The sequence below is a fragment of the Trachypithecus francoisi genome, unplaced genomic scaffold, assembly GCF_009764315.1.
Source record: "Trachypithecus francoisi isolate TF-2019V2 unplaced genomic scaffold, Tfra_2.0 Lachesis_group19, whole genome shotgun sequence".
Classification (NCBI taxonomy): Eukaryota; Metazoa; Chordata; class Mammalia; order Primates; family Cercopithecidae; genus Trachypithecus; species Trachypithecus francoisi.
The window spans coordinates 42,828,475-42,850,482 of record NW_022681464.1 but is presented as its reverse complement, the minus strand read 5'-3'; the positions used below and the strand labels follow the sequence as shown (position 1 = coordinate 42,850,482).

Genomic DNA, 22,008 nt, shown 5'->3' with positions numbered 1-22,008 from the left:
CATGTTATAGAAGAGGGGAATCAAAATCTTCTAGTGTGAGTTGATGGTAATTTTAGCCAGCATAAAACACCATCCTCCAATTGAGGTTTAAGCAATTATTCTGAGAAAACAAAGGAATGAATAATTAATTCTGATTTCAGGGGAGCAAAGGACCTAGGATATTTCAAGGAAGAGTATAGTACTTGAATAAAATACTGAAAGATAAGCAGAGCTGCTACAGGATGAGAGCGATGGGATGGTACAGGCAGAATGAATCTAAGCAAAAGCAGGGTGTGCGATGGTGCAGAAGGCTCTTGGAGAAAAAGCAGTTTCACATACATGGCTTATTGAGTTCCGTAAGAAAAACAGTGGGAGATGGCGTTACAAATATAGATTTGGGTTAGATCACAGAAGCCCTTAAGTATTGAAAACAAACTTCTTAACATGGCCCCTAAATTCTCATTCCCTCTACATAACCACCTATCTCAGCTGATGGTGACTAACAGTCCAGTTATCCAGGCTCAGGATATTAACGCGTCTTCAACTCTAGACTCCTGAATGTCCCAATCAGCTGGCAAATCTAGACCATTCTACTTGATTAAAGTGCCCAACCAAAACTGCACTTGATACTGTAGTCACACACTCATGCATTGAGTCTCTAAGTTTAGAAGTCATTTCATTCTTTCTATAGTTGGTTGCTGATGGGGCAGTTACTTCAATAGAAAAGGAACAGTACCTTTTCTACTTCTGTCTTTTTCCAATATCTTAGACATACCAAAGCTTTTTAAAAATCCATGTGTTAAGTCTCATGACCAGGAGTCTGGTATTTACTCACTAGAGATACATAAAGTTAGTAGGGTACAATGAAAATACTTGGACAAATATCCTTATACATTGGGAAGTATTACTAATAAACTTCTAGAAATAGGTCTGACATGCTATGTTTAAATTTTGATAGATTCTCCCTAATTGCCTACCAAAAAAAGACTGCAAAATGTATGTTCCCATCAATAGACTATGCATGTATACATTTCTCCAGATCACTGATTAACACTTATTATAGAAATCTAAACTTCTGTAGCACTTGTAATATTCTATTTCTTAATCATTAGTAAGGTTGGGTAGGTACTTTACCATATGCTTACATGCTGGGTCAATTTTTTTTGAAGTGTCTTTGTCCATTTTCTTTCCTAATACAGTGTTTGCTTTTTTCTTATTACTACGTAGAGCTCTCTGTATATTACAGCCACCAGCCTGTTGACTGCTATAAGTGCTGAAAATAATCTCTCCAAGTCTTCTGTTTGCAGTCAGACCTCCTTCATGGTATCTTTCATCATTCAGAAGTTTAAAATTTTATATAACCAAATCTGTCAATCTTCATTTTTAATGACTGCTGCATTTTATATCAAGCTTAGAAAAATACATAACAAAAATGTCTTCCTATCTTTTTCTTCAAGGGTTCTTCTAAACTTTTGTGTTTAGATCATGAATCTGGTATTTATTTTTGTATGATGTGAGGTGGGAGTCTCATATGGCATTTTATTCTTGTAATAAAATGCTGGATTTGTTAACATTTATTAAATTGCCTTCATTTTATATTCATTAACGAATTTGCACTACAGTTTCTACCTTGTAAAATTTTAAAAGTACATGTATCTAGCTGTTAATAGTAGTTACATTTGAAAAGTAAAATTGGGAAGCAAGGATGTTTTATTTTGAATACTTCTGCACTTAAAAGTATTCTTTCAGAGGGCAGTATTAAATTGACAACTTGACAAAATAAGAGATTTTGACAGCTACTGAGTAATGGGGTAATGATCACACCCAGGTTGTAGGAAGATGACTGATAAAATTAAATGACTGAGGTGGAGGGGTAAGGTAGGAGAAGGACTTGAGTCAGAATGAAGACAAGGAGGTCAGAGAGGCAAGGCTAGTGCTAGAAGGCTGAGAATGGAGTTAGAGGAGTGTAAAGGAGAAGGCAAGGAAGAAAACCAGAAGAATGATGTAAGGCTGTTAACTGCTGTAACTCCTGGAAGAAACAATGCTGTCAGCTGTTTTGATCATTAATGCTTTTGTGTATCTTTCATAATAAGCAAAGAGAGAACTGAGAATAACCTAAAGCTACAGCATATTCATTTCCAACACGGATATGGTCTGGATGTTTGTCCCCTTCAAATTCCATGTTGAAATGAGATTCCCAATGTTGGAGGTGTTTGGGTCATGGCGGCAGATCCTTCACGAAAGGCTTCAGGCCACCCTCTTGGTGATGAGTGAATTCTTGCTCTGAGTTCATAGGAGAGTGTGGCACCCTCCACTTTTCTCTTACTCCCGCTCTCGCCATGTGACGTGCCTGCTCCCCTTCAGCCTCTGCCATAATTGTAAGGTTCCTGAGACCCTTGCCTGGAGCAGATGCAAGTGCCATGCTTCTATGTTCTGCAGAAGCATGAGCCAAGTAAACCTCTTTTCTTTATAAGTTACCAAGCCTCTGGCATTTCTTTACAGCCAAGCAAGAACGGCCTAGTACAAACATCAACAATATTCCATCTGTGCTTTCTTCTTTCCTTCAAAAACTATCCCGTGTGCTGCCTTCCTTAAACAAACACCTGTGTCATTGGTTACTAAACTTTTTTCCAACCATGGCAATTTGTCTCACCTTCTGGTTTTCACCAGTATTCAAATGTGATTACATGACAGAATACACTGTTGCCATGGCCCTTGCTTCTTTCAGGGCAAAGGTTTGATTTCCTTAGCATATTTTTGTCTCAGAAGTCTGTGATTCTCCAGAGAGGGACTGAGTCTGGTTCAACATGTATCTTCAGCTCCGGGAGGAAGCTGTGTGTGTCTCTTGTAAACTCAGGCATAGGCTGGGTGAATCACAGCTCACAGGTGCATCTCAGCTCAAGAAGAGCTCCTCCTGAGACTCCACCTAAGACCTACCTGGGGGGAGCTGGGGACTCCCTTCCTTCCTACTTGTAGAAAACATGGGAAAGGGAGAAAGATTTGTTGGGCAGAAAGCTTGTATTTAATCACTTCAGCCTGGATCACATATTTCCCCTTTGGTCCCTAGAAAACTGAACCAATCTGTTCTACTTACACATATCTGATTTTTAAAACCCTGATTTATGACACATTCATGCATCCTCATTGTAGTAGTATTTAGATCAGTGTTCAGCTGGGTAGTCCTGGCTGCAGTATCAAAGAGATTAATGGGTTTTTCCTTTGAATTATTATTCCCATTGTTTTCATGTTAAAGTGACTTACCACACAGAGATATATCTCTTGTGGGATTAAAAAGAAAGACTCTATTCAATGTTTTCTGTCTGTCTACACAGCAACATGTGGCTTTTAGGACAGATGAACTTATGGCTTGGAAATTAAAGTTGATTTCAAAGATTGTATGTTTCCGCGTTTAAAATCCTGTTACTAGGTAAGAATCCCCAAAAGTGAGACCTAGTTTTAGTTTATTTTGGGGGCCAAAAATAAAAACTAAAAGATTTTCATCACTGAGAAAAAAAATATGAACTTGTTTCATTTGTTGATAACACTTAGCTCTATAAAAGTTGAGCTATGAATTTTGATAATATTCAACTCTTTTACAATAAAGCAGCCAATGAACAGCATCAATAACAGTACAAAAATCAACTTTATCTTTCTTCACTTAGCTTTGAATTAATTTTTGTGTGTGTTTCAATACCAATTTTCAAAAATTATAAGGAAACATAAATGTGAGGCCAGTTGGGTCAGGGAAGGGGTCTCCCGGTGATCACTGTCTGACAGCTCATCTTTACAGGCTTTTGTCAGTAGTTCTGAAAGCTATTCAAACAGAGGTTCCATAGGAGAATTTGCCACGATTTTTAGAAACTTTACAACATACAATTTTGTTGAATTTGCATTCAAATAAATGCTAGCTTAAAAAAACACAGCTGCTTGTTTCTATGACAATAGGCATAGTGAAATGATGCTCGCACAGATGTAATGATGAATGTCACCCTGTTATTGCTGTTATTTTTTTCCTTGAACAATTCACCAAATTCTTCTGTGCTATCTATCATTCAACTATTTGATATGCCTCAGTAGACAAAACTATGTCACAGAAGTCGAAAGGATGTTTTGGCAATACTAAGAAACCAAAAGACATTATTCTATTGTTAGCCCTGAGACAGTATTTATTGACTTTGCTAACTGGATAATCAGTGTCCTTCTATAATTCAGTAGTAAAATATTTAATAGCTAATCAAGAATAGAATTCTGTGTTTGTCTTATAATCAATGCATGTTTTAAAATATTGTTTTTAATAAAGATAATTTTTAAATATAATGCTGTGTATAAACATATAATAACATATAAACTGGAAAGGTCCAACTCATTGTAAAGCTAAATCCTCAAACTATATATAATTCAAAAACTTATTTTTACAATTTTCTTCTATATAACAACCATTATAACTACTGAAAGCATTAAACTTCTTAAAATATATTATGTAAGTATGCATTTTTAAATACTAGATAGCCTACATTATCATGAGAATTTCTAATTAAAAATTACTAACAAACATATATACTACCTCATATAAAGTGATTACACCGTATGTTTGAGTTGGTTCTCTCCACTGAAGAAATATCTTCTCTTCAAAGGTACTTCCTTGTATGGATTCAGTGGGAACAGCACCTGGGACTAAAGGAGGGTGGGAGGAAATAAATATTTAAGTAATAAACAATTAAAAAGTAGATTTTTCTAGACTTGGTAGGTTTTAACCTTCTATTGAGAGAAAAGATTTTTATAGTCCACACATGTACTCAATTTTTCTTTAAAAATCTGGAACCTTAAACCATTTTAGCTACACTGTCCTGATTAAAGAATAACTTTATCATTTTTTTCTTAAAAGCTTTAATCAATTAGACAGAGCTCAGTCCCATCTATTAAATAAACGTTTTTACTTTTCCAAAAGAAATGAGGAAGGATTTGAAGTGATGAGAATTCTCACATACTCCTTGTGGGAGTGTAAACTGGTAGAGATATATCGGAAAATTATTAATAGTATTTAGTAAAGCTGAAGACGCACAGAACATATGACCCAATGGTCCCACATGCAGGTATATTCTCTAGTAAAATTCTTGCATATATGCACCAGCAGACATATACAAAAATGTTCACAAAGCAGTGATTTTTTAAATAACAATAAATGAGAAACAAATCAAATGGTTTAATAAGTTATGTTATACAATAAAGTACTGAAAAGACTGAAAGTAAATAACAGTTATATATCACATGGATTCAAGTTATAACCATAACACTGAATGAAACCATGCCAAAAATATATATAAGCTACTGTACTAATACATCTATTAAAATTCATACAAAGTAGAAGTTGATATAGACAGAATAACAATATAGTCTTTAAACATTATTTTATTTGTTAATACTATATGTGATTTGGGGGAAGTTTGATGCCATTTTTCAAAACTTAAAATACATAACACCTTCTTATAAGTTTGCAAAAATCTAACAAAAGTGAAGATGTTATTTGCCAACTTTCTATAAAATAATATTCAATATAATTAAAAAATATTATTTATCTCATCATCATTTTAAATGTAGTGTTTTAGTATGCTTCACGTTATATACAATTTAGTGTACTAGTATGTCTATCTTATTTACGAAATAGCTATACTGTTTATAAATATGCATATATTTGGGGGTGCATGATCAAATTTTTTGGTGATGAAGTTAATGACCAATAAGTGGGTCGGAGAGAACTCACCTGATTTCAAAACTGACTGCAAAGCTACAGATTCCATACATACACACACACACACACACACACACATATAAATATATACATATATATGGAATCAAACTGAGAATCCCAGTACTCAAGAAGCCCTTACATTTGCAGTAAATTGATTTTTAGTAAGAGTACCATGAAAATTCAATGATGATAGAATAATCTTTTCAACAGATGCTACTGGCACAACTAGGTATCCACATGCACAAGAATGAAGTTGGATTTCTACCTCACACCACATATAACAATTAAATCTGAATAAAGACTTAACTATAAGAACTAAAACTACAAAACTCTTAAAGAAAGCATACATATAAATAAATCTTCATGACCTTGGATCGGGCAACAATTTCTTAGGCATGACACCAAAAGCAAAAGCAATGAAAGAAAATCTAGATAAAATGCACATTATCACAATGAAAACCTTTTGGGTACCAAACGGCACTATTAAGAAAAGACAAGACACAGAATGGGAGAAGGTTTCTGCATATCATATATATGATAAGAGATTTGTATCTAGAATATAAAAGGAGCTATATTAACACCCAGTAATAAGATAACAAATAGTACAATTAGAAATGAGCAAAGGACCTGAATAAACACTTTTCCAAAAAAGACAAACAAATAGTCAATAAGCACAGGAAAAGATACTCAGTATCATTAGCTAGCAAGAAACTGTAAATCAAAACCATAATGAGATATCACCTCATACCCACTAACATTGCTATAATGAAAAGACAAGTGCTGGCAAGAAGGAAGAGTAATCGGAAACCCCATACCCTGCTGGAGGGAAGATGAAGTCATGCCACTACTTTGAAAACACTCTGGCAGTGCCTCAATTGGTTAAACATAGGTAGATTTACAACATAACCCAACAATTTCACTCCTAGCTATGTACTCAGGAAAAGAGAAAAAAATGTGAATTCAAAAACTTGTTCATGAATATACATAGCAGTATTATTTATAATACCCAAAAAGTGAAAACAACCCAAATATTTATCAAATGGTGAACGGACAAACATATCTCAATAAACTTTTTTAAGTTTAAGGGGGTTGGAAAAACTGTTTTAGATTGTGAGAGGGTAGGATTAGTTTTTTAATGACTGCTAAGACTATCACGGATTGGAAAGCCTGCCTAGAATTTCAAAAGGACTCATAGACAGTACGCCTTTTTTTGAGATGAGGGGCTACTTACATGTAAATGTAGAACATTTACAGTTATTCCAATTAAAGTCAAGTGTTGTTTGGCAGAAAAAAAAAATCCTGATTCATATGAGAGGCCTGGGTTCTGATTTAAGACTATCCAACGATTAAATTATGCAATTTGGACAAATCATTGAACCTCTTTTAGGTCTCATTTGCCTCATTACTAAAATGAAGTTGGATTAAGTTGATTTTTTGTTTTTTGGAAATAGGGTCTTGCTCTGTCATCTGGGCTGGAGTGCATTGGGGCTACCATTGCATACTGCAGCCTCAACCTCCCAGGTTTAAGTGATCTCTCACCTCAACCTTCTGAGTAGTTGGCACCATAGGTACACACCAGCATGCCAGCTAATTTATTTTTACTTTTTGTAGTGATAGGGTCTCATTATGTTTCCCAGGCTGGTCTCAAACTCCTGGGATCAAGCGATCCCCTCCTGCCTTGGCCTCTCAAAGTGCTGGGATTATGGGCATGTGTCACTATACCCAGCCAAGTTAATTTTGACATTCAAACCCTAAATAGTACATAAATATGAAAATAATTGTTAGTCCTGTGTTGAAGAAATTTATATACGATTACGCTGAAGCAACAAAAAACATTAGAAATGACAACATTAGGTGAGTTCTAAGAACACTGGAATTCCAAGCTCTGAGACTAACATGTGCATCATAATTAGAAGCTGAAGTAAAACCGGCTATGCCTGAGAAAACTCAGCTAAGTCTCTTCCTCTTAATCCTGAAAGTGTTTATGATGATGGCATCATCAGTTTTCTCACAGCACCAAGATAATTCAGACAAGTGACTCTATTTTGTGATGGTATTTATTTTTTCTTTTTAAGTGAAAGCAAGTTTATTAAGAAAGCAAAGGAATAAAAGAATGGCTACTCCATAGGCGGAGCAGCCAATGATATTTCTTATTTGAAAATATGTATTAACCCATGTGCAGGTGTAAGGAAGGTGAAGAGTTACAAAAAACAAATATTTGTTATACCCTAGAACTTAAAGTATTAAAAAAAAAACCCATTCTTTTTAATTAAAAAAAAAGAAAAAATATTTGTTTTATTCAATTTGTATAAAAGAAAATACTAACAGTAACATGACATAGGAGGTATTCAAAATCCTGTGAGGCAGAGGATATCTCAGAAGGATGAACTTATTAGAATGTACTGGTGGTGATCCTGTGACAGATGGCAGTAGAATAGTTGACAGGAAACCCTAATGGGGATTCAGATAATCACTTTAAGATCAGGGAAAGACAATGTAAATTAAAACAATATGAATAAATAATTAATATACTACTAATTAAGTTAGGGAAGATAGTACCTCATAGTAACTTAGGTCTAGTACCTATTTTAAGAAGTTCTGGGAATGCAGGATCTGGTATATAAAGTCATAATACCTATGTTTGTACAACTTATCCCTGGGCTATATAGGATTCTACTAACATTAATGAAAGGTAAATTTTTTTTCCCACACGATTTCTGATGAAATAAACTATATTTCAATACAAGTATTATACTACAATGAAATTCACAACGTTCAATGAATTATAACCTTTGTTAATGGATAAACAAAGTGATTCCCCATTCTTTTCTCCACAAACTGGATATTGTTTGACAATTATTCTATTTCTTTCTTCTCTCTGCCTTTTCTGAAGTATTTCTTTTGGAGGGGTTACGAAATATAACTTGAAATTAAAGTTTTTTCTAATTAAGAAATGCTAGTGTGCTAGGAAAACAATAGATTTTTATTTCAAAGTAATGCACGCTCCAGCTTCAGGGACTAGCAAGATAATTTAAACAAACAACAACAACAAAAAAAACAAAGTAATTCTGTCCTCATGTTTTGATGGAACTTAACAAAATTCCTGGCTCATGACAGTTCTCAGTTTGAAAGCCACAGTGTTCAATAGGTTCATGCTTCAGCAATACGTATCTGAAAGTGACTGCATTTTATTTCTCTCATTGTTGTGACCATTATTGTTTATTAAAACATGAATTAAATGCTTATCAACAATACTTTATTATTTCACTTAAAGACTTATAAGGTATTTGGGGGTGTTTATTACTTACTCAATATCACACATATTGCTATAAAAGAAAAACAGTACTTCTTGTCAAATAGTTTACAATAAAAAGAAAAAATACATATAAATACATAATGAGGGAGCGAAGAAGAATCATAATGAGTGGCCATGAATCATTACAACACTAAGAAAGGACCCTTTCTGACAGTTACAACCAGCTCTCCATGTAAATTTCTTCTATCCCTAATATATCTAAGAATTGTTATTATTCTCACTTCTCAGATCAGGAAATTGAGGGTCAGAGATAAGGATCTTATGAAGTACAAATTAGGTCAGAAGGATGTGAATAACACAGACTGAAGAGCTGGAGACAGCTATGTGAAGGACCTGAAATGTGAGGAGAACTTCAGCGGGTACCAGAGCAGGTGAGCCTGAGAAGCGGCCAGGAGAGGCCCTGACTGGCCAAGGAGAACAATCAGGCAACGATGGGCAGCCCAGGATGCACAGAGCAGGCACAGGGACCAGCACTCAGGGATGGCTTTGCAGAACAAGCTGCTGTGAAGGAGAAGTTATTACTCCTAGAATATGAGCCAAGAATATAGAAGACCTTGACAGCCAACGCACTGGAATGAAGATTAAGTCGAACAGCCACTGAAGACTCTTGTAGAGAGAGCCAAGATGAAAATGTATTTTTAAGATTAGTTAGTGAGTGAGTAGAGGGGCATAGAATAGAAAAAGGCTGGAACCACAAAGCAAAGGTAGAAACAATTATATAAATTTCAACATAAAATAATAAGGATTTAAATACAGGCAAAGGAAATTGACAGAAAAGAACAATCTAAAACTTTGGAAGTAGAAACAACTTAACAAGTAGAAATGTTAGGACCAGAGTCAATAGAGACATGTAGGGCGTGAAGGAGCCAGCCATGATTTGATGACAATGTGGACACCATCTTCTCCTCTTCTGGGAGATGAGAGAGAGTTAGAAGAAACAGAAATAGAGCTTCTGGTCTCAGCCTTGACTGAGTGGCTTCCACCAAACTTAGACTCCCTTCCAAATGACTGCTTGAGAGGAACCAACACAAGCAGGACTTGATGGACAATACAAGAAGAAAGAGAGGATGTGCAGTGAGCTCCTCATCTACTCTAGCTACATCTACATTTTTCTTCTACAGAAATATGCAGGTGCTGGGTAGGTAGAAACACTCAAAAATATTTTTAGTTCTTTAAATGAAACGATAAAGTATTATAAACGTTTAACTCATGATTTAATCAATGGTCAAAATGACATTATCAGTTACATAAAGAAACAAAAAGCGAAACAACTATTTTTCTTAAAAATAGTTCATTCGTTTAATGAGCTTCCTATGTTCTTTGTCACTTATTTTGATGCCTGAAAAGTGATTTTTAAGTCAAATGTATGATACACTACCACTGTATTTTATGTACTATATGAATATGCTATTATTTATACAAGAGTTCCCCGTATCATCTGTGTAAAGAAACATTTACATCCATGCTATGAGGTTCAAAGCATAATTTTACTGTTTTAAGTTATTATGGAGGTTTTCCGTATATTTGCTTTTTTGATGCGTTACTGGTAACATGCATGGTTTATTTCTTAAGTAGTCATTTATTAAAGTAACATCCAGTTTTAACCTTGTTCCTGTGGAGAAAAATGATCTATTTCATGACCACCAACATAGTTTCTCAAGACTATGTTGAAAAGCAAGGGCAGGCTCTATTTTGTGCTGAAATTTTATCTGAACTATAAAAAATGTTTCAGAATGCCATTTAAATATATTTAGATAAATATTTTATATAAATAATCTAATACCCAAAATAACAATTTTTCAGTCCAATGATTTTATATAAATAACCTAATACCCAAAACAACAATTTTTCAGCCCAGTGAAATAAAACTTGAATGAAGAACTATTGAGAGCAATATGGAATGATTATATATAGGAAAGTAACTATACGAGTAATAAAAAACGACATTTCTACATCTCTACTCCCTTTTCCCTCTTTCAATCAGTGCTTAAGAATACAGATTACAGATACACATTTGTGTTGTTCTACAATGTAAGTAGTTCTTTCTTCCATCTTCATAGCAAAGATCTCAAAACAAAAGTTGCTTTTTGAAAGAACATGTTTTACATAAACATATCATTTAAGGTACTCACGGTCTTCATCTGTCTGCACTATGAGCTCTTGGCTTTCCTTCCGGCCCTCTGGGTTCATGAGGATCAGTTTCACACTGACATTGGTGTATGGTGACAGGTTAGTGATCGTGTGTTGGGGGTGTGAGTTTTCTGTATCCCAGCTTACTTCTTCTCGCACTTGTTCTTGTCCTCCAACTTGGTAACAGTAGTGGACAGTGAGATTATAACTGTGGCAACGAGTTACATTATATCCAAATGGCTCCCAGCGGATAGTGATTTGCCGAGATTTGACCTCCACTACTTCCAGTTTCCTTGGGCCTCGCATGGGATCTATTTAGAAAAGAAGACCAAAGAAAACATGAGAGAGAAGAAAGATAAAGGCTCAGGTCAATACCAACGGTCACAGATATTCCCAGTTGTCCCCAACACCTGGTCTCCTCTTCTTCCTGCATAATAAATTTCTAAATCTTGGCTAGGCATTTGGCTACCCAGAATAAAGATAAGAGTTTCCATTATTTTCTGCAGATACATGTAGCCATGTGCCTAAGTTCTGAAGAATGGTATATAAGATGAAATGTCCAAAATAGTTTCTGAGAGGTGTTCTTACAAGGCAGGGGCTCACCATCTTTGGTCCTTCTTCTTTCCTATTAGCTGGATGGAGGATATGACATTTGGAGCTCAGGCAGCCACGGTGAACCATAAAGCACTTAAACGTTAAGAATTCAAAGCACTGATGAAGGACGAGCCAGGGTCTCTGATATCACTGAGCTACCATACCGGCCCTGACCTTCCCACTTCCAAACTTTTCATTAGAAAAAATTAAATGCTATCTTATTTAAGCCTCTTTTCCTCTGGGTCTCTGAATAAATAAACCAATCTTAATACTGATACATGTGTTTTTTCTTTAAGCATTAATTTATAATTATGTAATTGGAAAACATAAGAGTAAAAGCTCGAGAATTATCCATGAAATAATATAATAAGAGAACATAAACTTATGAGCAGAACAGGTGTTTCTGAATTTCAGTCAGAAAAGAATTCCACGCAATCAATTCTAAAGTAATTCTTGCCTATTCATGACAATTTCTTAGTATTCTTCTTTTAGCCCCAGCTCCAGGTATATTTTCAAGCTTAGAAATCTAAATGACATGGAGAGAATATAAGCATTTTTGCATGGCTTAAAACAAAATATATGCAGAGAAAGCTTAGATTTGTTTATGAAATCATGATGAAAATAAATACTACTACGTGAATAACATTTACCCAGCACTTATAATGTACCATGCATCGCTACAAAAATTTAGCATTCAGGGTTTTAGGAAAAGCCTAACCTAAAATGTTTTGTGTTATACATCCAGAGGTCATTTGACTCATAATTTTGATTTTTGTTTGTCTGAAGTGTGCCCACCAAATGTGAATGTAAAGAGATCTACAATTGAGAAGGGACAATAAACTTGAGATATAAAAGCTACAGTTTATGGCACACTTACTGTGTGTGAGTTGCCTTCTATGTATTTCCTATTCCTTACAATAGTCCTGTAAATATTTTTATTTCTGATATATAGAGACAAAAATTGTGACCAAGGTAGGCTCAATAACTTGATCAGGGTTGGGGTTTGTTGTGGCACTCGAATTTGGATCTGACAACCACAAATCATGCTGCCCCCACTCCACTATTGGTCTCTACCAAACTAAAGAGAATCAAATAAGAAGAAATTAGGATACTAAAGATACTAAGACTTCACCTAAAACATGACTCAAAAATGTTCAATATAATAAAGATCCAATGTATTTAAACTTGAGTCAAAAGTGTTGGAGGAATTCTTCTCTCTTTTCCTGCTAATTCCATAGAAGTGAGGGTCAAGGCCATATTCCCCAGTTCAGCTGTACCAGAGAGCCTGGTCTGCACTTCAGGGTGCTGCAAACTTGTCTGGACTATTGTTGAAGTTCACTTCTTGATTCCTATTCGCGCATAAATTCTTTGTGTCTGTTTTCTCCATCATTTATGCCATAGAAAGAATTTAAAATCCCCTTTTTACCTGCAACCTCTAACAAATGAAAATGTTTAAAGTGGAATAATGTTAAATATGCAATGTAGAATTTACCAGATATCTGCTGTAACATAAAATGGGATTAATAAAGATCACTCATGCTACTCTGTCCTGTAATAAATCTAAGAACCAAGGATGAAAACTCCTCCAAGAAATCGTGAGTGGCATTCTCATGGAATGTTCCTTATTACAAAATTAATTTTTCATATTTAAATTACTTCTGTAGGGAAAATGTCATAAACAAAATTACTCAGAAATAACACTGAAGGTTTTTTTCCCAGATTAGTAATTTTTACAATTTAATGGAAATGTATAATTTTATACAATGCTTCATTAGTTGAATGTTTATAAAATCTTCTAATAAGCTCCAGATCCCTTATACATAAACAGATCAACAAGTGTCCCTCTGCCCTTTTCCTTATTAATCCCAGGCCTCCTATTCATCATAGGACTGTTCTAATGCGTTTTCCTAAGGTTTTCATCACTTTTACTGACTAATAAAATGACTAAAGGCTTCAGATATTAGTTTAAACAAGATTAGTTTAAACAATTCTAACTTAATTTCAATGGAAAACTATTTTCCACTGCATAAATAAGTCTGCATCATTCGGTATTTCTTATCCAAGAAAATATATACTTAAATTAAAACGCAGGATTAAAGACAAAGGCTTCTATCTACTGGTCAAGTAGTCTTGAAAAGCATGCTCCCTTTCTCTGTAAGTACCTTTCAGAATTCCATCAAGGTAAAATTAAGTCTCAGATTTCCCATACATTTGCCAAGTACTATAGCTAAGCATAACACAAAACAATCATTTCTATGACAAAGGCTCTAAATTGCCTATTGTCATGAGTGGTAATCAGACAGGAGACAGAGGCTGTATGAGGTCTAAATCTTAGATGAAAGGAGAGTGGCACTCGCTGGCTTGCATCTTTATGTCAAAGCAAAACTACAGTTAACCAAAGCAAAACTATCTTACAGAAGCTTTCGCAGAGTATTTTCCTTTGTGCCCTCTGTGAGCCTTTGACTCTGGTCCGTAGTTCTGCTTTGCCTACTAATTTGTTGCTATCACCATGGCAGGGTCAATATCAACGGGGGTAGGAAGGGTCATATCAACATAGGATAGGGATGAAGGCTTCTTTGACTCTGATTCTCATTTGTCAAAAGCTTACAGGGTAAGTTAAATGAACACCATGACACAGGGACATGGTCCACTTCAGATAGAGTACTGTCATTTTCTCTTACTAGGGTCCAAAGGCAAAGTTAAGTGAATTGGGGAAATGGCTGGTAAAGCAGATACATACAATAACATACATGAAATGCCATGTGCTACCATGTACCTATGAGAGCAGCCTCCTTTAATGATAAGTGTTGATAGGCTATGACCAATGACTAGGGAAATCTGACAATTCTTTTAACTCACACTAAGCAAACTGCCTGATTTCAATGCTTCTTTGTTTTCACTTTTTTTCTGCCATTCTGCAAAATTAAACTCTGATCCAGCAATGGATTTATAATAATTACATCTTGAGTTAGTGTTTTATAATACCTTTGTTTGCAATGTTTCTGCAGAACGATTTCCATTAGTGTGCTGCTAACTGTGAATGAGGCATTCCACAGGGACATTTACTCTAGTGAGTTATACTGATGATCACTGAACACTCTGAAGGGCATCACTGTAGAAATATAACACCTTGTAGGAAACAAATGGCAACTTCATAACCAGAAATGTGTAATTTTGGTAGGCTAGTTGCAACTCACACTGCATTTCTGGAGTAGAATACAAACACTGCCCCCCAAAAACTTGGCATAGCATTACAAGCATTCTATGTGCACAACACATATCTCTTACAGTTAGATAACAGGGTAACAAATTGTATTCATAGGACCACACTAGTTGTAGGAAATTTCTCCTCTTTCCTCACAATCCTGAAGATGCTACTGAGAATGGAATTGATTCCCAGGCCATTTTTCTTCACACTCACACTCTCTGACCACACTGATGCCTCCCTGCTTCCCTGAAAGGGTATCATGACAGGCCCCATTGGCATGAATCATGAGGCCAGGCAGTCCACCGTGGGCCCACTGACTCATGATAAGGGACGAGAATGGCCTCCCTACGGAGAAGCGCGCCGGAAGCTCAGTCGGTGAGCTCTTACCGACTCTCCCACTGATGCCTGCAGCATTTTTCATTCTGTTCTTTTTCTGCCAGTTTGAGCAAGGTTTCCAGCAGAGAAGTCTGACAGTTGCAGTCCTGACCTAAGGGACCAGCAAGCCCACTTCTAGCCTCCAGCACTTCGGCATCCTATTTAATCAGTGATCCTGGCTCCTTCTACATTTGGTCCTATTTTTCTACGAACAAGGGCAAAAACTGACTGATAGGATCAATTTCCATTGCAGGTTCAATTCACAGCTCATTTCTTTGGAACTCTGCACTTTACCTTCTATTACTACTACAGTGCTTTTTCAGAAACTCAATTTCAGAACCTGTGAGAGATATTTGGGTGTAATTTTAGGATCCTGTCATTGATAATCAAAAACATAGATTACAACCAATGCTCCCACTAATAGGTTTCTTTTTTCTACCTCTCCAAGAACTCTACGGAGGTCTATTACAATAAAGGGAATAGCAACCAGAATGGCATGGTGGGCCCCTTCAGGACCTCCACCTATTGTACTTCTGCCTCACCAGTCACACTAGAGGGTGACAAAATAATAAAGCAATAGGTCCCTTTACTTTACTATTTAGTGAAATCAGAACAAAGGTCTGAGTAACTAACATTATAGTGACCTACCCCAAAATTCAGTATTCCTAAGCAGCAACAATTCTGGGTACATGGCCTTGCTTTTAGGTAAAGTAGTTAAAGGCTTTCAATTGGTCAGTGCTTCCCAGAGTTTAAAAAGTACCTTGTCAGTCAAGCTGAAATTGCTGGAATACAACAATCTTTAATTTACACTGCCCTACAGGTATCTATGTAATGGTGATGTAATGGAATGAATTCAAACTTATCCTAAGAATTATATACATTTGAATATATTTTTCCTCCAAAATACTTTTCATAGATAGCACATGAATAGTTTTCACATTTTATCATAATCAGAATCAAAAAATGCCCTTGGAAACAATCTGCTTTTCTTAAATAAATCATACAATCCTCTATAAGGGAGAATAGTATCTTCCTAACAAATAGGCCAAATTTCAAAAACAGTACTCATTTAAGAGAAGAAAAAAAATAGTCTTACAGAATAAATGAAGGAAAGTGGAACAACACCAAAGTCTACACAAAATCATTCTACTTCATTTCTTGGTTTAAGATGGACATAGTCTCACCATGTCTTTCATGTATTCCAAATGCTTGTTTGAACTCCGCCTAAATTGTAAAGGTAAGTAAACTACTGCCCCATCTTGCTGGGAAATAGATTATCCACATAGCAACTGAATGATTTAATTTAAATTATTAAGTTTAAAATTTAAAAAACTAATCATTTATTTTCCATCATATTTGAAAGCTGGAATTCCCATTCACATGTTATGGCAAACATGCAGAAATATCTTCTATAATAAAATGACTAAGATATACACTTATGGTAACAACACAGATCTCAGATAAGGGAAGATAACACTCTAAACATAGGCCACAGCTGACAGCCTAGAGGCAGCACTCCCCAGCGGTGTTACCTAGTGCTGAATGTTAGGTAATGCAGTATGTCCAAATGCTTTGCTTAGTTCTTGGTTTGGCTTGTATATTTTAAAAATAAAGTAAAAGAATACATAGTGGACCCTGGGCTAGTCATCCAAGGTACCTGGTTTCAGAATAATTCCACCAAATCTTTCAGGATAAATATTTTGAGAATTTTTTTTCAGTTTAAATTTTTATTTTTATTTGATTATACTTTAAGTTCTACGGTACATGTGCACAACATGCAGGTTTGTTACATCTCTATACACGTGCCACGTTGCTGTGCTGCACCCATTAACTCGTCATTTACATTAGGTATATCTCCTAATGCTATCCCTCCCCGCTCCCCCCACGTCACGACAGGCCCTGGTGTGTGATGTTCCCCACCCTGTGTCCAAGTGTTCTCATTGTCCAATTCCCACCTATGTGTGAGAACATGCGACGTTTGGTTTTCTGTCCCTGTGATAGTTTGCTCAGAATGAAAAGTTTAAATTTTTAAGTAAAAAGCTTGCTGAACGCTGAAAGTTCAGACTTCACCACTATGCCATATATCCATCTTGCATGACTGTACTTGTACCCCTAAATCCATAAAAAATAAAAGTGTTATTGAATAGAGGTGGGAAAAAGAGGGGTAGAAGTTTACTGTTGATACTTTCCAAAACAAAGAAATCTGGATATTGATAGGGCACTCAATAATAACATGTCATATTTTATTCTCCCTGAATGATGAACTGTAGAAAAATAAGGTTAGAAGTGTCACAATGATTGAAATATGTTTTCATTTTAAACAGAATAATTTTTTGTTGGTGTTTAGGGTTTTTGAAATTTTAAGTAATAAAACCTCTAAAACACATTGAAAAGTATAAAATAAAACAATATTCTGTGTATCCACTAATATCAAATGTTAACATTTTATGTTTTGGTCCAGATCACTTTTTATTAAAGAAATAAAATATTACTGCTATAAAATTTTGCCACCTTCCTACTTACTATTCAAAGATTTTATCTATCATCCCCAAACATGTTTTTGTACTTTTATTACATTTATCTAGGATGCTTAAAAATTTTCAAAAATGCTACTATTTTTTGCAACATGAGATTTCATTCAATATAGTGGAGTTGAAGCTATGTTAGTTTAACTGGTGTCTAGAATTACATTAAATAAAATACAGCTTACTTACCCATTCCCCTACTGCGGAAAAGACAGCTGAGTCTACCTTTTCTCTATTACAAGCAGTGCTACGAGCAGCATCTTTGTCTGTATGTCCTCCTGGCCAGTTTCCCTTAGTGCACATTAAAAGTGAGACTGTTGACTTGTAGACGTTATATATCTCTAAGTATAACAGATAACGTCAAACTTCTCTCCAAAAGAAAAACAATGTTCAGATGTTCCTTTTTTTTTTTTTGCTAAAAAAGGTTGCATTTCAAGGCTATGGGCCTATACTGGCTCCGAAGGACAGATCTTAAAGTAATGGTTCCAGTTAAATGTAAATAAGCAAAGTCTAAAGTGCGTTTATCTTTTTTTTTTTTTTGAGACGGAGTTTCACTCTTTCGACCAGGCTGGAGTGCAATGGCACAATCTCGGGTAACTGCAACCTCCGGTTTCAAGCAATTCTCCTGCTTCAGCCTCCCGAGTAGTAGGGAACACTGGCATCTGCCACGACGCCCGGCTAATGTTGTATTTTAGAGTCGGAGTTTCACCATGTTGACCAGGCTGGTCTCGAACTCCTGACCTCGGGATCCTCCTGCCTTGGCCTCCCTAAGGGATGGGATTATAGGCACGAGCCACTGCAACCATCCCTAAACTGTGATTATGAGTTGCATCATTTATATGGGATAGTATTTGAAATAGAGATCTACAATACACAGAACTATTTCTTTCTTTGGCTATAGCAACTGTATTTGACAAAGGTTTATGTTAAGAATTTCTCCCAACAACCACTCATTATTATATCATATTATTATTGTGTTTGTATGAAAACAAAATATTCAAACTCATCAAATAATTAAATTACTAAATGAACAATATATCCATAAAGTAATTATTACAATTTCTGATGACAACAGAATGGCATATCATTTACTCTCAAGGACTCTCCCATTTGAAAACAACTAGATCCAGTATAAGACATTTTTTTAAATTACACAGGATGTAGTGTGTCTCCAGCAATACCTTACACCATGTCCCTTGTCCAAAACAAAGGGTAAGGTGGAACTCTAGTTGTCTATATGAGCACTGGAATCCAAAGATTAAGCCACAGGCCAAGGGCAGGGAAGCCAAATATGATGTCCCCAAGCTAATCTCAGACAAATAACAGTTTGTGAAGTATCCACAGTCAGGACCATCTCCTGATTCCAGCAAACACAAATACAAACCTACAAACAAACTGATCCATAAATACAGGCCTCCTACTTTCACAAATAAAGCCCACCCAAATATAAGCTCACTAGTAAAGATTAACAAAAATAACAGAAAACAAGATGCCCTGACGGAGAGTCAACAGAGATAATAAACAACAGATTCACATCCCTCAAATGACCAGATTCAGAATATAAAATTTGTGTGCCACTTCCAAAATTAAAAACGTAATCACAAACATGAACATGTAATACGTCACTGAAAATGACCAATTTTAAAAACAGCTAACATAACTTTTAGAAAGAATAATATCGTTGAAATAAAACAAAAACTTCAATGGATAGGACATTAATTATGTACTATCTAAAACTAGTCAGCAAGATTGGACACAGCTTAAGAGAGAATTAGTGAAGTAGTGAATGGATCAGAGGAAGTTATCTAGAATGTAGCACAGAAAAATAGAAATAGGAATATAATAGAAAATAAGAAAGAAAGATAGAGGGCAAAATTAGAGGGTATATATATGTCTAACTGGCATTCCAGAAGTAGAACACAGGGAACAGAGGAGAGGCACTAACTGAAGACATAATGTCTGAGAAATTTCCAGAATTGACAAGAGATATCAGTCAAAAGATAGAGAAAGTGTCACATATACAGAAGATAGAAAAATTAAATTAATTCCACATTCAGACATAATGCAGTTCAGCCACCAACACCAAAATAAAGAGATGATCTCAAAAGCATCTAGAGAGAAAAAGCACGTCACCTACAAAGTAATGGCAGATTGACCAAAGAGTTCTCAACAATGACAGTGGAAGGCAAAACACAAGGGAACAAAATACTCCAAGTACAAAGAGAAAATATGAATATGAATATGTCAACTTAGAACTATATACATAGCAAAACGATCATTCAAGGATCAAGACAAAATAAAGCTAATTTTAAAGAATCATACTTGAGTGAACTTACTACCAATGAACCTGCAATAAAGGATCACCTTCAAAAAGAAAAATGAGTTTTGAAAGAAGGTCTGAGATGCTAGAAGAAACGGTGAGCAAAGAATTATGTTTGTAAAATAACAATACTGTCTAATTTTAGAGCCTTTTATATATACAGAATGAGAGTGCCGACAACAAGAGCAAACACACAGGTAGGGCAATGCTCAGAGTTACAGTGTTGTAAGATCTTTCCATCAAGGGGAAGGGAGGTTTAAGATATCAACTACAGACTTTCAGTATGCCAGGCAAACTCTCTAGGGTAATCACTATACAGATAGCCATAGGATAATACCTTCAGCAACAAATAACTCATCTAAAGAAAATAAGTTCTTTCAGTCAATTATGGGAAAAAAACAAAAGAAAAGAAAAAAGGCAAGGGGTGAGGGGAAATGTAGAAAAATAGGAAAAACCAGAAAGCAAATAGAAAAGTGCTAGATAGAAGTCTACCACTAGTAGTAGTAGTAATATATACTAGTACTATATTAGTAATATATATATAATATATAGTATTACTAGTGTATATTACTACTAGTATATACTAGCAATGACAATACATGTAAATAAAATCTTGTCTTTTAAAATGCCCAGAGAATTAAAAGTAAAATCAACATCGTGCCATAATCTATTTACAAAAATAAATCTAAGCTGTTTCACTACAATTTTCCTGGAGGTTCTATTCAGTACAGTAAGAAATGAAAAGTATAAGAATGAAACAAGAAAAAACAACACTTTAATTATACGCAGACAAAATGACATGTTTGGCACACAGCAGGACCTACAAGTTATATAAAAAAGCAAATGTTAGCAAGGTGACCAAATATGGGATTAATTTTGAAATCCTCTGCATTTTTATATATTATCAAACTGAAACATTACTGAATTTTTTTTCATTTACAACAAGATCAAATGATATAAGGAGCCCAGGAATAAATCTTACAAGACACCAATAACAGATAAAAATCCAAAACCTCATTGAAAGACATTAGTGAGGATCAAAATAATTGGAGTTATACCATGTTTATGAATGGCAGACTCAATATGGTAAAGGTGTCAGTTCTCCCCAAGCTAATCTACAGAATCACTGCAATTTCAGTTAAAACCTAATTAGAGTTTTAAGGAACTTGATAAATTGATTCTAAAGTAGATAAATAAGTGCAAAGGTCCCCAAACAGAACACTCTGTAGCAGAATGAGGTAGGAAAACTTGTTCTATCAGATACCAAGAGTTATTTAAAAGCTACAGTAACTACACAGTGTGGTGTTGCTGAAAGAACAGACATGAAGCACAACAGAAATCTTGATGTTCTCTATGACAGAGGTGGCGTTTCTGATTCCTGGGGGAAACAAGTGGTGCTAGAAGTAAATTCTTACCCTGTATCATACACAAAAATCAATTCCTACTCAATTAGAAGCATAAAAACCAAAATTTAATTTTTTAAACTAAAGAATGTAGGGGATTATTTTTTCTGATTTCAGGGCAAAGAGATAGTTCTTAAGCACCAACTATCAATGAAAAGTTCAAATTTATGCTACATTAAAAGTAAGAACATATTTATCAAATGTATCATAAGGAAAGTGAAAACCTAAGCTATAACGTTATTCTTGTAAAGAAAGGAAAACAACCAAACACAATAAAGACAAAAGATATAAAGAGGTATTTAGTAGAAAAGTAAAAGGCAAACCACAGAATAGAAGACACTGGCAACCACTAAACAAACGAGAGATATTGATTATATACAGAACTTCCACCAATCAAAAGAAAAAGATG

General features: G+C 35.2%; 1 protein-coding gene across 12 annotated transcripts in view; it reads right to left on the bottom strand.

Moving 5' to 3' along the window:
• The window catches only part of PTPRM (protein tyrosine phosphatase receptor type M), an 864,300-nt gene that overhangs the window by 339,871 nt on the left and 502,421 nt on the right, over positions 1–22,008 (bottom strand). For all 12 annotated transcript variants that reach the window (XM_033178310.1, XM_033178302.1, XM_033178303.1 and 9 more), the window contains 2 exons: positions 11,177–11,485; positions 4,544–4,653 (listed from right to left, as the gene is read on the bottom strand). In XM_033178310.1, the coding sequence (XP_033034201.1) occupies positions 4,544–4,653; positions 11,177–11,485 (419 nt within the window). The remainder of the gene's footprint in view (positions 1–4,543; positions 4,654–11,176; positions 11,486–22,008) is intronic.